Below are 22,265 nucleotides of genomic sequence, written 5' to 3'. Positions count from 1 at the left end.
TGGGAGTATTCTAATTGCCTTTTTCAAGCAGTACTGGTCTTCGTTCTCGTTGTCTTTTTCACCGTAAATATTCGCCCATCTCTTGCGCGAATAAATCGGGGTGGTGGTCCCCATCTCCCACTTGCCGTCGAAAGTTTCTCAAAGTGAGATGAAGGCAGTCAATAATAGACTTAGGAATGATAAGGTGTACCATCCAGTAGATCAGCGAGATAATGGGAACAGATTTGATTAAAACCAATCTTCCCATGTCTTCTGCTTCCGCCCATCAAGCCTGGCACCAATTCTTGGAAGAAGCGGATCGCGACCGCAAATGCGGTTTCTAGACGCAGGAACACCTAAATATGTCGTGTTCCTTTTTTGGGGGCTCTTCCCCCTTTCTTTTTGGGCTTTTCCAAGTTACACGTTTTTTTGCTTTTGCCTATGAGATTATCCGCATGCTAACAGCAATTGCAATGCTCTTGGTAGTAGATTAGACTAAGACCGACTAAATGAATAGATATAGAGGTGTTGGTGACCTAAATGATCATCATGGTGATCTAAGATCATCCTAAATGAGATCACCATGGTGATCTAAGATCACTGATGGTCTTTATTCTAAATCTCTCATTTTCAGCCTCTCCCCAATGTTAAAGTACGCAGGAGTACTCTATTTTTTTTTTTTGTTTTGCTGAAACCGAAAATATCATACACAGCCAAGAAGATCAAAGAAGTATTCTACTTGCCTTCTTCAAGCAGTACTGGTCTTCGTTCTCATTGTCTTTTTCACCGTAAAAATTCGCCCATCCCTTACACGAATAAACTGGGGTGGTGGTCCCCATCTCCGACTTGCCGTCGAAAACTATCAAGCATTGTTGTTGGGGGCTCGCACGTGAACAGCTTTTCAAGGGGTTTCATTAAAAAAACAAAATAGAACGCGACAAGCCGGGGTCTGCAGGCTGCGTGAGGCCCGGAGGGGTGGGAGCGGCCGCCTCCCATCACGCTATAAATACATCCTACAAGAATTCAGCCAAGACATCCAGGTTCATCTACTCTTAGTTTTCTTCTTCTTCTTCTTCCTAGTTGTGCTTCAGTAAGACATGGAAGAGTCATTGGCGTGCCTCGTAGAGAGGGTTAAGGAAGAGGTTTTCTCTCCCTCCACTGACTTATACTCCTTTCTGCCATCGTCTGCCTACGAGACTGCATGGGTAGCCATGATACCCAATCCTGAACGACGTCGTCGTCCAATGTTCCCAAACTGTTTGGTTTGGGTGCTCCGCAACCAGAACGATGGAGGGTCATGGGGAGAGCTCGATCTCACCATAGACCGCCTTACTGCTACTCTGGCCTGTATTACCGCGCTCAAGACTTGGAACGTTGGCTCCATAAATATAGAGAAAGGTGTAATTAAGCCGTTTTCCTTGTTATTATTCTTCAAAATTTCTTTATTTCTCGACCCCCAATGGCTGTACATAGTTATATCTTAACATGTACGTAGGTATAATAACTGTGTACACAAATATAACTGTGTGTGCAGGGATAATATAACCGTGTGTGCAGAAACAATATAACCATCTACAGGAGCCAATAAAAGTGTGTGAAATACACGTGTATGTTGAAATCTCATCTAAATATATGCAGGACTAAAAATAAAATTCTAATAGTAAAATGATTGTGTATTAAAGTCCAATCAAGGAAACGACTGGGTGTTAAATTCCTTCATAAACTAAGGTTCCAAATTAGAATATCTATTCTTCTACTAGGTTGCTCCAGAAGGATTTTAGAATAGTTCTTCGATGTGACCATCGAAATGTATTTCATTTATTTCTAAACTGTGTGCATTTTGAACTAGACCCTTGACATTAATTTGTTTTCCAACTTTTCCAAAAACTTAAAAAAAAAAAAAAAAAAGGATTGAAGTTTCTTCATGCAGACACGGAGAAGCTGCTTATGAAACACCATGGTGGCATCCCCCGATGGTTTGCCATTGTATTCCCGGGCATGCTTGAGCTGGCGAAGGCCAAAGGTTTAGAGGTCTTTCCTCAGGGCTACACAAGAGCCGTGGAAGATATCTTCAATGAAAGGGAGAAAATTTTCAAAATGTAGATCTTTCTTGCAACATTTTCCTTTCTTATTTCCAAAGCTTCCTTCAAATTTACCTGCTCAAACGGGTATTCTTCATTCCTGATACCTGCCTACTTCATCTGCAGGGAAGAAACATCCTATGGTCGTCACCATCTTCCGCTTCCACTGTACCTCGAGGCCTTGCCAGCAATCTACCGAGGGAAGCATGAAAATATTCTCAAGCATAAGAGAGAAGATGGATCCCTGTTCCATTCCCCGTCTGCAACTGCTTGTGCATTCATAATCACGGGAGATGGAGATTGCAAGGAGTATTTGGAAGCCATGGTCCAAAGATGTGGGCGTGGAGGTGAGTTTTAAAGCAGCAATAGACCCGAAAGATGGTATTTACTTTATCTCTACACGGAAGAGGGTGACTCTGTACAATTTGGCATGTGACACAGTTCCTCCCAGATTTCCTGTGGACCAAGACCTCATAAGGCTGTGCCTGATGGACCATTTGATGCGACTAGGATGTGGTGAACATTTCACCCAGGAAATAGGAGATGTGATGGATCACATTTATCGGTAAGATTACGATTTTAGCCTCTTTTTCTGCTTAATTGAATATTGTTTAATTTTTAGGTCACCTTATATCAACTTCGCTCTTTTTAATTTTTTTCTGCTTGTTTATAGTTTTCATACTATTTTCTCAAATACTATATTATGTTTTAAGGACCTTGATACACAAAATTTTTCCTTGCTGATCGACACTATTGATGATGGTGGCTGAATCTTTTCTTCTTTTTTTTTCTCTTTTTTTTTTCTTTTTCCTCTAGTAATGACAATGGAGGCTAGGGCTTCACATGGATGGAAGGGGGAATTGCCTCCTAATTGAATTAGGAATCAAGAAGAGATTATGCGGCGACAATTAAGGGCTTTAATTGGATGGTTGTAGATGAAGGAAGTTGGCTGATTTGAGGATAGCGGCTGGAGTGGTTATTTGGATTAATTGATTTGGTAAAAAATGTGGGAATATGGTGTGGCCTGATTAGGGGGCTCCTAATGGACTTAGGATTGCATACGAAAAGGGTGGTAGATGGCGAAAATTAGGAAGATAACTATTGAATTTTGGGAAAGAGTCTCACCTCCACAAAATCCAACAACAAGAGAATTGAGATGGCGTCTCACCTCTTCTCCTTTTGATCTTGGCGTCTCACCAAAGCTCTAGAGGAGTCTCACCTCATAGTGGAGCACACAAGGATGCTATATCAACTTCGCTCTTTTTTTCGAATTTCATCAACTTATCACAACCAAGGCTTGTTTATAGTTTTCAGACTATTTTCTCAAATGCTATATTATGCTTTAAGGACCTTGATACACAAAATTTTTTCTTGCTGATCGATCCTAATGATCACTTGGCTGAAGAATGGTTCCAATTGTATGAGGATGATTAGTTGAGAATTCACCAGCTATGTTCAGTTGTTTGTGGCAAGTGTCATTAACAATATATAATCTTTTCGATACAATGATTAAACGTTCCATTTTGTATATGGTTGGAGTTATGGTTTTTCTTTTTAACACAAAATCCAAGACAGGATTGGTATTTGGTAACCTCATTTCTATTTTCAATTATTGAAAAACTCTTTCTCATTTTCTAAAAATTGTAAAAGTAGAAAATTTTGGTTTTTAAAGGTTTTGAAAATTAAAACTACTTGTGATAACCATCATTGCTTCTTGTTTCAACTGCCAGCAGCTGAACTGCTATTTGCTGCCTATCATTACTACCATTCTTGTCGCCATTATAGGCCGTTACCATCCGCTACAACCATCTCTTATTTATCTCTTGCGACAACCACCACAATTATTTTCACAACCATCACCAAATGCAAACTAAGTGACTCCAAAAAGATTTTGAACTTTAAGTTCTTAAAACTATTTTTTTTAAAAAAATAAACAAAACAAAAATTAGAAGTTGTTCCTAGTTAATAACTCTACAATATTATCCATTCAGCTCACAATGCAATCCATTATTTACAATATCTTATTGTTGTTATTATTATTGATGTGATTCCTGTTATTATTGTTACTACGTACTATTACTATTATAGTGTTTATATAAAGAATGATATGTAAATAAATTTTATAAAAGATCGTATCAATTATCATCTATGCTTGCTTTGATGGTATTATCACTCATCCAAAAATTTTTTGAGCGAGAGACAGATGTTCGATTTTGAATAATTTAAGCACTTGCTCCATCCTTTCTGATCTAGGCTCTGATCTAGATGGGGCGAGGCTGGGTGGGAATGTTAGAGGTGGTGGTGAGGTTTGATTTTTCTTTTTTTAGATAGGGGTGTACTTTTAGGTACTCTTCTAAGCTCTATTGCAAATGTAGTCATTTCCGACAGATGGGAACATGGGTTGGGTAGATCCTTAAAGGTTTGACCATGCACATAGCCTTGCTTCTCTTGAAGTGGAATTGAACATTCCTTGGACCTGCATGACTTGCTTGTCTCGTTCATAGTTTCGTCCTTTTTAAGAACATGTGTGACAGATTCCACTACAGGGAAAGTCGGTTTTACCGACGCTTTTTTGCCGACGCTTTTTACAAGCGTCGGCAATTTTCGGTCTAACGTCTAAATATGGCGACGCTTGTAAAAAGCGTCGGAAAAAAACGACGCTAATACGTGTTGGTGTAATCGCAGGCCTAAGACGACGCTAAAAAGCGTCGTCGGAAGCCAACGACCCAAAATTTATTAAGTGTCCAACGAGCCCCACCTCCCCCTTCGTCCTTTCCGTCTATAATATCTTCTCCGAGAAGCTATAGTCCACAGAGAGAAAGAGAGAGAGAGAGAATGGAGCTCCAAAACCTTCGCAATGGCGACCCTCCGAGCCCTGAGCTCGCAGAACCCAACCATGGCGAACACCACCTCGACCCTCCCCTCTCCCCCCTGCGCTTCCCCTCGGATGATGTCGACAGCTCCTGCTCCACTCCCTACGTCAGCGCCCCCTCCAGCCCCGGCCGGCAGATGTGGCAGGAGTTGTGGGGCGCCCAGGCGATGGCGTTGACGCTGGCCTGGTGGCCCTCTCCTTCGAGCACCCCTACACCCCCACCAAGACCATGTCCGTCCCCGACCGCGACTGCCTCCGCCCCGATCTCCTAGCTCGCCACCTCTGCCGACTTCCTCCGCATCTGGCGCATATCGTCGAATGACGAAGGCGGCGGTGACGACAACAGCAAGAAGAACAACTCCTCCTCCAAGTCCTCCTCGTCGTCGCGCGTTGAGCTCCGATCCCTCCTCAACGGCAACCGGAATTCCGAGTTCTGCGATCCCCTGACCTCCTTCGACTGGAACGAGGCGGAGCCGCGCCGCGTGGGCACCTCGTCCATCGACACCACCTGCACCATCTGGGACATCGAGCGCGAGGCCGTCGACACCCAGCTCATCGCCCACGACAAGGAGGTCTACGACATCGCCTGGGGCGGCGTCGGCGTCTTCGCCTCCGTCTCCGCCGACAGCTCCGTCCGCGTCTTCGACCTTCGCGACAAGGAGCACTCCACCATCATCTACGAGTCGGCCGACCCCCCCAACACCCCCCTCGTCCGCCTTGGCTGGAACAAGCAGGACCCCCGCTACATGGCCACCATCATCATGGACTCCGCCAAGGTCGTCGTCCTTGACATCCGCTTCCCCACCCTCCCCGTCGTCGAGCTCCACCGCCACCAGGCCAGCGTCACCCGCCGGAAATGGCCGCGAGGGGGCGGGATCTGAAGCTCCGGAGCCGATCGATTCGCCGAAGGGATCTGAGGGATGCGATGAAGGAGGCGGAGAGGAAATTGGGGAGGAATCGAGGCTCTGATTCAAAATATTTTTTAAAATATTTTTTTTTAAAAAAATGTTTATAACGACGCTTTAAAGCGTCGGCGAAAACCCAAAACTGGTTTGGGCTTTTCTGACACTTTAAAGCATCGGCGAATGTTGTTTTTGCCGACGCGTTTATTAGCGTCGGGAAATCTCTGTTTTTACCGATGCTTTCTCTTAGCGTCGGCAAAAACCGGACCCACGCCCACCTGCCCGACGTCTGACCCACGCTTCCGGGTGCGTGGGCTGGAAATTCGCCGACGCTTAAAAGCGTCGGTAGAGACTAAAAAAACCGTCGGGAGATATCCTTTCTTTTGTAGTGTTCCTTCGTGTACGTCATCATCGACTAGTCTAATGGGTTGAAATATAACCTTCTTAAATTTAACCCTCATGACTTATTTGACATCTTTTATAATCCTCACAGTTTTGAAGAAAACAAACATAGCCATGCTAATCATGAGTCCATAATTGGAACTCCTCATGTAGGAATTGGGGCACAGAGGAGCTGCAACCGTCTAAAATGCATGATCTACCGCTCCAAATATTCAAGGATTCTTTAGCCTTTCAACTCCTGAGGAGGCACGGCCATCGAATATCTCCAGGTAAGGATTCTACGTATGCATCTATTTAATATATATATATATATATATATATATGCATACACAGACATCTAAATAAATATATACATCATTGCTTTTCCATGGAAAGGGAAATGATTGATTGCTTTTGATGTTATAGAGAGGTGTTGCTGGTTTTTGCATGACCCGCAAATGCTCCTGCATATAGAAGAAAACTTCCAAGACTTCTTGGGAGCTATGTATGCTGTCTACAGAGCCACACATTTGATATTTCTAGAGGAACCAGAACTCGAAAATGCCAAAACTTTCTCCAAGAAAATATTGCAAAAGAGATTGTCGGGCGAAGATATGAAAGACCATCCTTCGGCTCTTTCTAATCTCCAGAAGGTAATTGAACAGCTTTTTCTTTTTTTAATTGAGGTAACTGAACAATTATATAGTACACACCATGCAAGTTACATAAATAGTTTGCACTACTAGTCCTCTACGACACCGAAGTTTCTCTCACCAATGGGGCACTGACTTGGCATTACATGGCTCAAGTGACCATCTTTTGGTGAATTATGCATGCCAAGTCCGTCACGCCACATCAACATCGAGAAACTTTTTATATTAGTGGACGTAGAAGCATTACTCTTTCAACAAATTTACAAGATCTATCTAGAGTTGCAAAAGGCAAGAAGTGCTAAATATCCCTAGATGTCAGAATATATGCTTGGAGAACAATCTAGTTTATGTAAATTGCTGAAAAAAATATTTTTCATCTAGACATCATGTGATCTATGTCGTATGCTGTGGTTTCAACAACTAGTACTTCAATTTGATAATTTTTAATGTTTATATGCTAAACCAGATTGAGCACGAGTTGAAACATCTATGGTTAGCACGAATGGATCATCTGGAGCACCGGATATACATAGAAAGAACTAGAGGCTATAGTATTTGGATAGGAAAGTCCTCCTCTTGCAGGTACGGCACCCGCCAACTAAGTACTAGGGATATCTAAACATGATGTTTGGTGACATCAAATGCTTTATTTAAAACTGCAGGCTTAAATGCCCCGATGACATTGTTCAACTTGCCATAAAAAATTTCATGACTCGCCAATCAGTCTACAGGACTGAACTCGAGGAGCTAAAGAGGTAATTCTCAAGATAAAAGTAAATTATATGGATTTCCTCTTTTCTAAGCGAAGTAATAAATGCGCTTTTCTTTTCCTTTTCTTTTTTTTTTAGAAGAAAAGTAATCTATGCTACTTCACAGAATGCTATCGCATTTTTTTCCGCTTTCACTTTGTTTACTTATTTAATTGATTCTCTACTCTATAATATCAATACATCACACTAGGTGGTCCAAAGATACGGGACTTGCCAACATGGGCTTTGGACGAGAGAGTACAACACACTGTTACTTCCTTGCTTCCGCTCCCATTTTCTTTCCTTTAGATTCAGAGGTACGGAAAATTGTGGCAAAGTGTGCAATCTTAGGTACGGTTGCGGATGATTTTTTTGATGAGCATGGTTCATTGAATGAACTACAATGCCTCACCGAAGCAGTCCAAAGGTATTGATTAGTTGCTATATGAATGTTGAAGAATTTACACATTGTTACTTTTTAATATTGCTAATTAGTTTGATGGTAATAGTTGGGAAGGTGAAGGCTTATTTGGGCATAGTAAAGTTATTTTTGATGCCCTTGATGACCTTGTATGTTTTATTACATTGAAGATTTTTAACCAACAAGGTTATGATGCAAAAACACTTCTTCAAGATATCGTAAGTTTCTCATGTCCATCTTTTGAAAATCGATGTGTACACTACTTTCTTATTAGTAATTGCAGTTTGAGCAAGTTCAAATATGTTGTCGCATGTGAAGTGGCGAGACGTGTTCAATGCGTGGTTGAAGGAGTCCGAGTGGAGTAGATGCAAACATGCACCATCAATTGATGAATACCTTCAAGTTGGAATGATCTCTGTAGCTGTACAAGCAGTGTTTCTCCCTGCATGTTATCTTGCAAGTCCAAAGCACCCACAAAACTCTCCAAGAACCCGTTATAGCAAAACTACCAAATTGTTAATGCTCTCAACTCGCTTACTGAATGACATTCAAAGCTATGAGGTTATACTGCTCTACCATAATTTTTCATGTCTATTTGTCTTATTATTGTTGTTTTCAAACCAATGCAAAATTATTTCAGAAAGAGATGAAACATGGAAAATTGAACATGGTGCCACTATACTTGAAAGAGAATCCAAAGGCAAATATTGAAGATTCAATTGCATACATACAGAACAAACTGGATAGGCTGAAGAAGCAGCTGCTTGAGATTGCTATGACTCATAGCAATACTGAAGTGCCGAAAGAATGGAAACAAGTCCATCTATGTGCTTTGAAGGGGTCTCAGATGCTTTATAACACTTGTAATGCATTCGACTCACCTACTGCGCTACTTCAGGACATTACCATGGCCATCTATGAGCCATTAGTAATGGATGACTAAACAATGCTTCTTCCACCATTTATGCTTAATGCTCATGAGTCAATTAAGGAGAATGCATGACAGTCTATGGATGATAGTCCTGAGAAAGAACTGTCGGTGAAGGCTCAAGGTCGGCTTCAAGAAGTGAACCATAAAATAGTTTATAATTTAATAGCAATGCCTTCCAAAATCAAGCGGTCACTATACTATGTGAGGCCCAAAAGTTTGCTTAAATTATAGTGCTTATCTTCCTACATGTTTGTAGCCGTGCCTCCCATTTCTCCAAGTCCTTTATTGAAGATGTAGGTGGCAGTGTTCTACTGTGCGTGTTGAAGAATTTATGCTATTGTATCTCCCATATTGTTATGTTTATGCTAAAAAGAGTGCATAGTATGGTATTCTATGAACAACATATTGATGATAATAAAGGAAATGTAGTTGAAATAAGAATTTATGGTTGTTTTATCCGTACCCTTATTGATCTTTATATATACACAAATTATACTTGTATATTTGGGTTCTTTGGCCTTCCCGAAGTATCCAAGATCTCTATCAAAGGGCCTAAACTGCATCATCCTCTAGTCATATATAGGAGAGCAGTGGACATATTTGGATAATGCCCGTGAGAAATGTTAGAAGGAGAAGAGATGTGGAGAAAGGAGGAAAGTAAACTTCTTCTCTTATTTCTTGAAGAACAGCTATAGCCCTCCTTTTATAAGGGAAGATGGTTATCGTGTACAACTCATGTACAGCTACAGCTACAGTATAGGTCATCTACAACTATAACTACAGTACAAGCTCCAACGGCTAGTTTACAGCTACAGCTAAGCTAACATCCTCCCTCAAACTCAAGATGGGAGCGAAGATGCCAACTTGAGTTTGCGAACCAAATCACGATGACGCTCCGGTGGATGTGCCTTCGTAAAGATATCAGCAAGCTGATCCGCAGAAGCAATATATATCAACTGAATAGTACCTTGCTTGATATGATGCCGAATGAAGTGACAATCTATTTCAATATGTTTTGTTCGCTCATGAAATACATCGTTACGAGCAATCTGCATGGCACTCATATTATCACAATGAAGGGGAGAACGGCTAGTCAAGGAAACACCCATATCATGTAGTAGCCATCGAAGCCATAAGAACTCAGAGGTAGTATCTGCCAGTGCACGATACTCAGCCTCTGTACTGGAGCGAGAGACAACTGTCTGCTTCTTGCTTTTCCAAGAGATAAGAGATGACCCAAGTAGGAAACAATAACCTGTGGTAGAGCGACGATCTGTAGGATCTCCTGCCCAATCAACATCAGAGTAGGCCTGTATATCTAGAGTGGAGTGGGCTGAAAAATAAAGGCCATGAAACAATGTACTCTTAACGTACCGAAGGATACGTAGGACTACTGCATAGTGTGTAGAGCGTGGGGCATGCATAAACTGACTAACCAGGATGACTGCATAGGAAATATCAGGGCGTGTCACGGTCAGGTAGATGAGACTGCCAACCAATTGCCGATACAGAGTTGCATCTATCAATGGTTCACCATCGGTGGGAAGAAGCTTAACATTCATTTCCAGAGGACTATCCACGATCTTGCTATCTGTCAACCCAGCACGAGATATCAACTCGGAAGCATACTTAGTCTGTGAAAGATAGTAGCCATCGGAGCTGGATGTCACCTCGAGACCAAGAAAGTAGCTGAGGGATCCTAAATCCTTCATCTCAAATTAATGTCCAAGAAATTGCTGAAGTGTATGAATTCCTAACACGTCATCTCCAATGATAACCATATCATCCACATATAGCAAGAGAAGAACAATACCAGCCTCAGATCGGCGAATAAATAGGGCAGAGTCATATGCACTAGGAGTGAAGCCCTGTTGAGTGAGGACTGAGCTGAACTTGGAAAACCAAGCTCGAGGAGACTGCTTGAGGCCATAGAGCGCCTTTCGAAGACAACAAACTTTTCCCTGTGGATAAATAAGACCTGGGAGAGGTTGTAGATACACTTCCTCGGCTAAGTTACCATTGAGGAAAGCGTTCTTAACGTCCATTTGATGCATCTTCCATTGCTTAATAGCTGCAATTGCAAGTAAGGAACGAAAAGTGGTAAGACGTGCAACTGGAGCAAAAGTTTTCTCATAGTCAATACCATACTTCTGGGTGAATCCTCGAGCCACAAGACGGGCTTTGTAACGTTCTACTGAACCATCAGCATGAGTCTTGATCTTATATACCCACTTACACCCTACTGCAGTCTTTCCAAGAGGCAAGTCAGTCAGATCCCATGTATGCGTATCATGAAGAGCTTGGAGTTCATTAGACATGGCCTTCTGCCAAAGGGGATTAGAACTGGCCTCACGATAATTGCGAGGCTCATAGAAAGTAGCAAGGGCATAAAAATAGTGATAATCATTAAGATGAGATGGGGTGGATCTTACCCTATTAGAGCGGCGAAGAGTAGGAAGAGGCTCGGAAGTTCCGGTTGTGATGATCAGATCAGTGGACGATCCAGACTCTGTGGAATCGGACGTAGAAAGATTACCTGATGAGCTCTCATTACCTGCATCAGAAGGGGAATCTGGAAAGAGATCAACAGTGGATCTATTGAAGATGGGGGAATACTGAGGAGGACCCGTGAAGAGTGGAGATATGCTAGTAAACATCTTGTGTTCCCAAAATTGAACATGTCGGGATATACGAAGTCGCTTAGCTATGGGGTCATAACATCGATAGCCTTTATGTTCGATACCATATCCAAGGAAACAACAAAGACGTGAGCGTGGTCCAAGTTTGGTATGTTCATGTGAAGGAAGGAGAACAAAACAAGCACAACCGAAAACTTTTAGAAAAGAGTAATCAGGGACGTTTTCATGAAGAATTTCATATAGTGATTTATTTGAGATAGTGGAAGAAGGTACCCGATTGATGGTATAGACTGCTGTAAGAGCATCCTCTCCCCAAAAGGACTCAGGTAATGCGGCAGAAAGAAGGAGAGACCTGACAGTGTCCAAGATATGTCAATGTTTTCGTTCGGCATGACCATTTTGCTGAGAAGTATAAGGGCGAGACCAATGGGATACGGTTCCATCTTGTTTAAGTGCTTCCATAAATGAGGTAGAGGTATACTCCATTGCGTTGTCACTACGAAAGACTTTTATAGGCCGACCAAACTGGGTTTTGACCATCTGCTGAAAGTCACGAAAAATGTCAAGCAACTCAGAGCGATCACGTAAAAGATATAGCCATGTATACCGTGAGTAGTCATCGATAAATATCACAAAATATCTTGATCCTCCCTTAGTCGGAACAGGAGCAGGTCTCCAAATATCAGAGTGTACCAAGTCAAAAGGTGCAGTGGAGAAAGAAACACTTTTAGTAAAGGATAAAGCATTTTGTTTTCCTAATTGACAAGAGATACAATCAAAAGGTTGAAAATGAACTTTTTCTAAATGACCACTTGAAAGTAAAGATTGAACGCGAGATAGAGAGGCATGCCCTAATCGAGAATGCCAGAGACTCGAGGATACAGCAGCGACTGATGGGATAGGACTAGAACTAGGTACATGTAATGATGTGAGCTCAAACAAGCGGCCGATTTTACGCCCGGTCCCAACGAGCTGGCCCGTCTTCTGATCCTGCACATCACAACCTTTATCAGTGAAGGATACTTTAAGACCATGTTCCACAAGTTGACCAACAGATAACAAATTGAAAGACAATTTTGGAACAAGATATGCATATGGTAAAAAAAGAGTAGGAGTAGAGACAAACCCTATATGACTAACATCCATATGGGAGCCATTAGCGGTATATATAACAGGAACACGATTTAAGTTTGTTTTCAAAGGAATTAAGGAGGAATCAGAGGTCATGTGATTACAGCAGGCGGAGTCAATAAACCAGGAAAAAAGTTTACCTGAGATGGTAGAGAGGGCAGTGCGAGATAGAACCTGATGGACTATTGCCTCAATATCAGCTGTAGTAATAGATGAAGTGGGCATAGAAGAAGAAGAAGACGCAGAATCCGGCGATCCAGTAGACGCAGCAGCCACAATCCGGTATGGCGAGACTGTATGGGCTTTCTGAGCTGCTCTCTTGTCAGCCTGTTTTTTCCTGCACTCTGAGATCTTATGGCCTAGTTTGCCACAATAAAAATACTATTTCTGAAATTTACTAGTCTTTCCCTTGTCTAACTTTGAAGGAGTAGTTGCAACTACTGGAACAGAAGCAGAATGAATCAGAGGAGTGGGTAAAATACCAGCTGATGTGGCCATAACCATATCAGTAGAAACACCTCGCCGAGTAGCTTGGCGAGTCTCCTCAGATATAAGCTCGGTGAGGGCTACCTCAACAGTTGGCCGAGGAGATTGATGAAGTAAAGAAGCCCTGGTGTTCTCAAATTCATCTCGAATGCCCATCATAAGTTGAATAAATTGCCGACGATCCCTATATTCCTGAAACTTCTTGGCAGAGTCCTTGTCTGTAAAATTAGGATCAGCCTGGAAAAGCTGGTCCCAAAGACTGCTAATCTGTGAATGAAAGTCAAGAATAGATTGACCAGATGCTTGATGCAACTGGTGAATCCTAGAGTCCAATTGAAACTGGAGAGCCAAGTCACTCGAGCAGTTATAGCGATTTGCCAAGAATTCCCATGCGAGCTTCACATTTCGAAATTTGGGAAGAAGAGTTTGAATAGAAGGCATAGATATATTAATGAACCAAGAGAGAATCTTACAGTGTGTACTCTCCCATTCTTCCCATCGTTCTTCAAAATCAGTATCGGACTCTGTAGAAATATGTGTGGGAGCCTTCTTTCTCCGGTGATAAATCTCCATAATCTCCGCCCGATAAGGAAAACAGACATTTGTTGGGACCAAACATTATAATTGCTTCCATCCAAAATAACCTCAATAGGGCGTGTAACATCAGTTGACATAGCTATGATTGAAATCTCAAGCAACTTCTCCCTTCCCCTCTTTTTGTTTTTTTTTTTTTCCGGAGAAACGTGACGGAGACTTTTTGTGCTACGTTTCTTGTAGCTCGCTTCTCAGACCATGACCAAAATTTTTTCTATTTGCCTCTGTACTTGGGACATGAGGATGGCCAAAAGAATGTACCCTGGGCAGAATGGCTTTGTATCACGTCTCGGGTGTCAGAAAGACGTGACCAAGGCTCCTTGCTCTTTCGCCTGTAGGGAGACTCGGGAAGCTACTGCACAGGGTGGCGGGAGCAATAGCTTTATGTCACCTTTTGCGACGGGATGTGCAGCTGCGGGCGCCCAAGATCACGTCAGGAGGAAAAGATCAACGCGGCAGTGCAGCGGCAAGTTCTTGTGGCGGTTCCGGCTGTCGAACAACGTGAAGACAAAGAGGTCACCAAGGAGAAGAATGGAGTGCTCACGGCGACCGTTCCCAAGGAGAAGACCAAGAAGCCGGAGAATGGAGTGCTCACGGCCACCGTTCGCAAGGAGGAGACCAAGAAGCCGGGGAATAAAGAGCAAAAGAGAGCCGGTTGCCTCTACAACTGGCAGCGGACAGTCCTCTTCTCCGAAGCCGGCGCCTGACGTCGAACGGGCTTCTCCTCCAGCAACGGACGGCGGAAGCTCTTGCACTGCTGCGGTTGGCCGGTTCTCCACAAGAAAAGGTATGGCTTCTGATGGAAAGCCACAGTGAGAGGAAGCACGTGCCGGATCCCAACGATCCCGGCGATACCGCCGCCGCCGAAGAAGAAGTGGCCGGCAGTGGCCTACGAGATGGAGAGAAAAAAAGATTGCTTCAGGATTTCTATGGCTCTGATACCATGTTAGAAGGAGAAGAGATGTGGAGAAACGAGGAAAGTAAACTTGGTAGGAGGAAAGTAAACTTCTTCTCTTATTTCTTGAAGAACAGTTATAGCCCTCCTTTTATAAGGGAAGATGGTTATCGTGTACAACTCATGAACAGCTACAGCTACAGTATAGGTCATCTACAGCTATAACTACAGTACAAGCTCCAACGGCTAGTTTACAGCTACAGCTAAGCTAACAAGAAAGAATTGTTGGTGAAAGATAGAGGTCGGTTTCAAGGACTGAACAACATAGCTTTGGATCCAAGAGCAGTAGCTTCTGTAATCAAATGCCTCCCAAAAAGAAGCCTTCCGAAATCAAACGAACACTAAACTATGTGAGGCTTAAGAGTTTGCATCAGTTAGGGTGCCCCTGCTCCTGCGTGGTTGTTTCGATGCGTTCCTTTATTCGAGTACCTTTGTTTAAGGTGTAGGTTCTATGATTCAGGCATAGGTGTAGAAACAGCTGTGACATACCTAAATCTGTATTGTTGTATTTCATACTAGAAAAGATTGCTTTGCTGAGCGAGTTTATCCTATCAGAAAACAGAAATTCATTGCATGTAGAAGAGAAAGACAGTATAGTCTATTTTGGAGCACACTGGTGCAATACAAATATATAGAGGCGTCATCCTAACAACAAAAGAGTACTGCCTGACCATGACAGGCATCTGTTGAAGGAGTCAGATAATTCATATAGAAGGATTATGGCCGTTGAAATGGAGCATCTGCGAGTTATATTTCCTGATTAAACATGTATCCAAAAATATATTTTTTTATGCGTGGTTTTCTCTTGGTTAATCGGCTCAGATGCTATCGCCGATGTAATGCATCTTACATGCAACATATGATTGAAGGGCTCGAGAAAATAAGCAGCGTTCAACCACAGAAAAAGGAATGATTGGAGCCAGGGAGGCGCAGATATTTTAAGAAGCAACTGTACGTCCGCTAGTTTGTGGTCCTTGACATGGAGATGGAGAGCATCCTTTTCGGGTGGATTAATTGTGTATCAAGAGGAAACCCAGCACCGGACCACATGGCTGGTCCTGGCCCCTAATGATTCCATAAGATCCCATTTGAGCGGCACAGAGGGCAAGCAGAGCCGGAGCCCATGGCTCAGATGTCCCAGGTCCCAACCAATATTAAGTTGCTTTCGGTTTTCATCTGTTTGTTGGTGGCTTGAAGAGTTTGTCACCACCCGATGGGCCAGATTAGCTAGATTTTATTGTCAAATGGAATTTTATTTGAGGAGATGAAGTCATGGATCGAACTTGAGGCATGATTAACACAAGATAGAAGTGGAAGTAAGCGTGTAAGCAGGGTAGTCTAAAAACAATGAAGCAATATGGGGAGCCACGGGTCATCGCTAAATTAAAATACGCTGCATGGAATAAGTTTACAGGTTAAGCAATGCTAAGCCAAAAAAATGTCCTCATTTCTGCTGGTGCACAAGGATTGGAAATTAGATCGCGCTCCGCATAGACCTGAAAGCACTCCAAACTTTTTCATTCATCCACCTACAGATCTTGAGGCGACCATTATGCGACTCAATAGTAGATTCGTGTGAAAGAAGGTAAATTCTTTAGGTTTTAAGGTAGGTTCTGAATTCTACTTTAGGATGTCCTTAATGCATTTGACATGATTGAGTTCTAAACTTAAACTTGATGTCAAAGGTAAGCACTTGGCTGCAAAGCAAGAATCAAGTTTTTATTGCTGGGTTGGACCTCACCTATGTCCTACAAATAGATGCCAAAAAACTCCACAATAAATTAAGCCATTTAAGCCAAAAATTTCACACGCCTTCGAAGCCATCTAGTGGATGTGATGTTGGCTAGAACATGTGGTGCTTGTCCAATCAACCTATTTTGACTATAGAAACATATCAAATTGTTCCTAGATCTCTTTGGTTTCAGTATTTCTGAGCATCACAGTGAAGCCTTGGATTGTTCTGGACTTCTATTTGCTTATTTTATGGTAGTGTATTTTTTGGACATTTGGTTGGACCACAATAATTTTTTTAATAAAAAGCATACTAATTTTTCTTTATGAATGTATCTCTATGTGGAAACTATGAAAAAAATAGGTAACAAGGATGTAGCAAAAGGTAGAAACGGATATGCGATAAGTAATTAGATGTAACAAAGGAAAGTGGTCTCTTGCATATTTGAATATTGTGAAATCCCATGCTTTGACTAATTTAAACTTAGTTTGCTGTCAGGATACCCTAACCTTGGCTTCAAAACATGTCAAAAGTAAATTTGAGCCTGTTTAGTATTGTTATTCTTCTATCCCTTTGTTTCGTCATGAATTAACAAAATACTATATAAAGATTAATGTTGAAGATAATATTTATGCAAAATTTCTACTATCTCTTGTTTTTATTTTCACTTATTCTAAAACTAATAAATTTTTGCTATCAAAACTTCTAAAGACTTTACAAACAATCTGAAAAACGAAAAAAACTTTACGCATATATCGTCTAGTCTAGTTCATTTTTCTTATAAAAATTTTGAAAAAAAATAAAAACAAAAGCAATATCAAATAAGCCCACATTTTTTATTATAAGATTTTTCGACAGCTACTCACTTGAGATATGAGAATATACAAAGATCTACAAATGTCTTATAACATTTTTGATATGATGAATTAGTGCAATCCGTTTGGCATGCAGTGAGGAGGCTTGCCACTGCAGGATACGAGGGACGTAGTACGCAACCACAACCAGTTGACTAGCTTTGCTAGTAATCGTGCGCATGATTACTATCAAACAGTTGTGGCACCTTCACGCTCAAGATCAAGCAATTAGAGAGCTGTGGTTGCGTGATGCAGCAATGAACATTATAAAATAAGGTAGAGACCGCATTAATTGCAAGGCAGTGAATGGGTGGGAGTTGGAAGATTTTTTATGGGTAAATCGGCGAAAAGACAAATTATACTATTTTACAATAAATATATCCATAAAAATCAGAAAAAAAAATATTGAACCCATGTCCGATCTGAAATAAATAGGTTTAGATTTTGACAAAACAGATTTAGTGTGTAAATGGATTGAGCCACTTAAACTTTTTAATAATTCGAATCAGGGCTAGTCAGGTGTGGACATTTTGGAGAGTGAAATATGTTCTGAAACTATGATGTGCATCATGAATTAATGAAATTCATTAAATTAACCCTTTTTTGTCATCAAAGTTGTAGTTTTGATCTCCCTTCATTCAGTTACATAATGTGTGGTGCATCAGCTTTTTTGGGCTGACAATTTGGGGTGCTGGGGTGTTTTGGCTCGACAGGCAGGGTGGAAGCGTTGGCCTTTTGCTCGCCTGATTACTTATGGTGTTATACCAGTAGAACAAAGACTTCTCTGGGTGGACTGTGTGGAGCTGGTGTGAGTGACCATATTATCCATGTAAGCATCTCGCTAGCCTGCTCAGCATAATGATTATAATTTTCTATCTTCTTGCTTTTGGTATTAGTCCCTTAAGCTGCTTATGAGGTATTTATTTTAAGACCAGGCATGGGATATTTTTCATCACAGTAATTTATGTCCTTTCCTTCTTTTAAGTTATTCAAATGAGAAATTTGAAGCCAGAAATTTAGAGTAGGGATGGCAAAATATGACCCGATCTGCCAATCCGATCCATGTTCGATCCGCCATAAACAGATTTGGATTTGGTCTAAACAGATTCAGATCATAAATAAGTTGAACCGTTTAACCTGTTTATTAATTAGATCAGATATAGATTTAACCTGTATCTGACATGTTTAATCTGTATAATTCGTTTAATAACCTCTGTTTAGTATATGAGTTGGGTTCAACAAGGGCATAGCAGGACGATCACCCATCTAAAATATTCTCCCCACGGGTCATTACGGCACCGGTGCCCTTTTTTTTTTTTTTTTTTGGTTCGACACTTCGACCTCTCCGGCTCTCCCTCTAGTCCACCTCCTCCCCCACCCTCGAGCCCACCGCATCTGACTCCTCCGACGGCACCGACGACCCCTCCTGCCTTCCCGACCGCCTCTTCCGCCTCCGCAAACCAGCCCCCTCCCTCCCCTCCCGTCGATTCGTCACCGAGCTGGTCGCTGCCCGGTCCTGCTCCTTCGTCGACACCCACGAGTACGTCGCCCACGAAGTCGCCGCCGGCCCTTCCCACAGTCCCATGGCAACGCCGCGTCCTCCTCTACGAGCTTCTCTACGGCCGGATCCGAAGACTGAGAGGTATGAAGCCCTAACTCTAGATCTCCTCCAAGGATCTGGATCATCCCTTGGTCCGTGATCTTTGCGAAGCCATGGCGTCTGGGTTCCCCGCTATGATAACTCTAGTCCTTCCTAATTCCTATTCACCCTTTCCCCTCGCTCCCCAATCCTTCTGTCTCTCCCTAGGGTTTTGCTCTCTCTCGCATCTCGGCGGAGGTGACGATGAGCAACGACAAGCAAGAAGACAGCCTCAATCTATCCGATCTCGGTTCCGCTCTCCCCACTACCACTCCCGGTTTCCTTTCCCCTCCGCTATTTCCCTCGGATCTCTCTTTTTTTATTTCTTTTAATTTTTTGATCTCTGTTCCTCTTCTTGGTGTTTGTTGATGCGTAGATCTGAGCGCAGAGGACCGGGCCGGCCTTATTAATGCTCTGAAGGTGGGTTTTTTTTCCTGAAAATCATTTTTTCGTACTTTGATCGGGGCTTTCTTGCTTCTATTTTATCTTCATCTTTGTTCTGATTTTGTGATTAGAAATCTAGGTTTTGTTGATCTTGCTTCTGTTCTATCTCGCCGCCGGCTACGCCTCCCTCCCCTCCGTCGCCAGCGCAACTACGAGGACATTCTCATGAACTTTATGGTCGCCATGGCCATGGCCGCGGAGGGAAGGGCGGGACCCGTCACCGTGCTGGTGGGGGGCAGGAGGGTCAGAGACTGGGGCGACCCTCGGAACAACGGAAGCAGCAGAGCAGCAGTGACGGCCGTGATGGTGATGCAGTGAAAGAGCAAGAGAGGGAAAGAGAGATCACACGGGTGGGATTGAGCACCAGAGGAGACCACAGGAAGAGGACCGGGTTGGTCTGAAGGTGGGTTTTTTTTCTTCTGAAACTCATTTTTTTGTACTTTGATCAGGGCTTTCTTGCTTCTGTTCTTTGTTTTGATTTTGTGATTAGAAATCTAGATTTTTTTGTTTCATATTTTTTGGAAAAAAAATTGTAACTTGATGTGTTCTTGAAACAGAACAAGCTCCGGAGTCTATGTTTTTCTTCTTCCCAGATTTCTTTTTGGTGCTTCTTCGATTTAGTATGAAATCTGAAGAAATTTTTAATTAAACCGATTAAACAGGATCGGGTTGGGCTAAATAGGTTAAACAGGTCGGATCCTGTTGGGTAAACAGGTTATCTATTTATTAAACAGATTAAACAGATCGGATCGGGTTACTTGTTTATTAAACAGGTCGGGTTCAGGTTATAATTTCTGACCTGTTTAATAAACAAGTCGGGTTCAGGTCTATGATTTTCTGATCCGATCTGAATCTGACCCGATCTGTTTATGTTCGACCTGACCCGATTGCGATCCCTAATTCAGAGGCAATGTCAGAAATTCTGAGCTACTATGGCAACCAACTTCAAAAGCTCTATTGCAATTAATTTTCTACCTTTTGCTAATTGTTCTATCCATAAGAGGGTTCACCATTTAGGAACATGGCTCTTCGTTTTAATACACTCACAATTTTCAACAAATTGTATGGCCCTAATCCTAAACACTTGCAACCAGAGGCTTAAAAGAAACACAAACACCATTCAACGGATTGAGTTTGCTAAAAATATGAAGACAATAATCATCAATCTGTAATAGAAAAAGGGATAAAAATAAAAAATTCAACAAAAAGCGCACGTTCACCATTTCTTTAACTTATTTTAAAGAATGAAAAGTTACTTTCAGACAGAGTAAAATGATATTTCAACACCATATACGGTCACTTCATAAGTAATCTATTTTAAGAGAAAAGAAAAAAAAGGAAATGAACTAAATAAGCAATGAGCCAAAAGAATTGGTATCAAAACTGTCGCACCCCAAATTCGGATCATGACACGGCCATGCTATTGCTATCTTATGCACACAATAACACGAAGCCACATAAAAATTTTATAATAAAAATAAATAGTTTTATTTACTAATGTCATAACATTAGTGAAAAATTTGGAACAGTACAGAGCTTCTAAAATCTGATTATTACATAAGATTTTCAATTACCCCAACCCTGAATAACATCAAGCTCCCTGCTCCTAGTGGTCTTATTCATCTGTAGGAAAAAAGTAGATAAAAAGGTATGAGCTACACAGCTCAGTAAGTAACCAGGTACTATCTTATTGGATCAAGTACAATTATGCCAATGCAGTGATTAAAAAGCCAACAGTTGTAGTAAAATAAAACATTTTATAGATGATATACACGAATCAGGTCATAAAGCAATGCATGTTCCATCCATGAAAGTTCAAAATCATGATAATGCAAATCATATAGAAATATCGCCATTTATCCATACTTTATAAAACATACTCTCAGACGGATGTGCTGCTATGGTCACTATAATCCCGTGACAGGGCCTGTTAATCTTAGTCGACTAATTCTGTTATTCGTTACCAACTTTAACCTGTTGGCAGAGGGCCTGTTATTCTTTGGATGCTAGCTCCAGGGTGTCGACTGGCCTCTATTTCTAGAGGTGGTCATAGCTATCTGAGAGTTCATAAATCATATTCTTTTTCTTTCATAAATCATAATCATCATAAATAGGTTGGAAAATGATAAATGTCATTATATAATTTAAAATGCATAAACATGCCTCAAATATCATTTTTCATGCAGTCTAACATAATCATAATTTCATAACTCATACATGAAGGATGCTCTTTAATCAAATTCATGTATCACATGCAATCATATACTTGATCCTAATTTTGAGGAAAATATATCATAAGCAATACATTTTCATAATGATGAATAAATAGTAATTTAAAAACTTTAAGATCAGTGCCAAGGTTACTTACAGCAATATGCTTTCCAATTTCTTACGTCCGGGTGACAAATCCTTGATCACCTAAATAAATCACATAGGGGTCACATTATTCTCTATTTATTTCATAATTTTCTAATTTATCATAACATGAATTTACTTGCTTGGATCTCAAGTCCAATTTATTTAATTTAGAGCCCTTGGCCTCGATTTAGAACCAGATTGGGTTCACGTAGGTCAATTGGGTCTTTAATTAAAGAATTGGGCTCGGTTCCTGATTGGGTCTAGCCCTATCGGGTCAATTTGGTCTTCTGATTATGTTATTGGGCTCAATTTCAAGTCCAATTAAGTTTAATTTTGGTCCAGGATCAATGTGGCTCATCTAGGCTTGAGTCAGGGTCAACCCAAAGTCAATTCGGTCTCAATTTAGTTAAACTGGTTTTGAATTGGGCTTGATTCATATTCAATTTGGGTATGCTGAGACTAAC

General features: G+C 41.5%; 1 protein-coding gene, 1 long non-coding RNA gene and 1 pseudogene across 4 annotated transcripts; all 3 read left to right on the top strand.

Moving 5' to 3' along the window:
* The first annotated feature begins 948 nt into the window (after positions 1-948).
* On the top strand, positions 949-9,082 carry LOC148715295 (S-linalool synthase-like). The gene is made up of 12 exons (XM_088720952.2): positions 949-1,377; positions 1,889-2,078; positions 2,187-2,407; positions 2,502-2,625; positions 6,390-6,505; positions 6,642-6,868; positions 7,335-7,450; positions 7,531-7,623; positions 7,829-8,044; positions 8,127-8,256; positions 8,357-8,599; positions 8,679-9,082. The coding sequence occupies exons 1-12, from the start codon at positions 1,077-1,079 to the stop codon at positions 8,979-8,981; spliced, it is 2,280 nt and encodes a 759-aa protein (XP_088577078.2). The 5' UTR covers positions 949-1,076; the 3' UTR covers positions 8,982-9,082.
* Positions 4,457-5,813, top strand: LOC120110753 (WD repeat-containing protein LWD1 pseudogene; annotated as a pseudogene).
* Positions 9,083-18,620: 9,538 nt separating the features above from the next.
* Positions 18,621-20,035, top strand: LOC113462138 (uncharacterized). Of its 3 annotated transcripts, XR_005511596.3 has the most exons (3): positions 18,637-19,419; positions 19,515-19,846; positions 20,001-20,035. It is a non-coding gene; the product is annotated as an uncharacterized LOC113462138 (long non-coding RNA). The 3 variants fall into 3 exon arrangements; XR_005511595.3 differs by having other exon boundaries at positions 18,621-19,419; positions 19,515-20,035; XR_005511597.3 differs by having other exon boundaries at positions 18,628-19,419; positions 19,523-20,035.
* Positions 20,036-22,265: the final 2,230 nt, after the last annotated feature.

The sequence above is a fragment of the Phoenix dactylifera genome, chromosome 1 (assembly GCF_051530095.1).
Source record: "Phoenix dactylifera cultivar Ajwa chromosome 1, Ajwa_hap1_PhDact_Kaust_v1.1, whole genome shotgun sequence".
Lineage (NCBI taxonomy): Eukaryota > Viridiplantae > Streptophyta > Magnoliopsida > Arecales > Arecaceae > Phoenix > Phoenix dactylifera.
This window is presented reverse-complemented; position numbering and strand designations above follow the sequence as displayed.

What these genes read in the sequence shown, in the direction of transcription:
- LOC148715295 (XM_088720952.2), top strand. Translation starts at nt 1,077, where the DNA reads ATGGAAGAGTCATTGGCGTGCCTCGTAGAGAGGGTTAAGGAAGAGGTT. An exon ending in CTCCATAAATATAGAGAAAG is followed by an intron (nt 1,378 to 1,888) that starts GTGTAATTAAGC and finishes AAAAAAAAAAAG; the next exon opens with GATTGAAGTTTCTTCATGCA. An exon ending in AAACACTTCTTCAAGATATC is followed by an intron (nt 8,257 to 8,356) that starts GTAAGTTTCTCA and finishes TCGCATGTGAAG; the next exon opens with TGGCGAGACGTGTTCAATGC.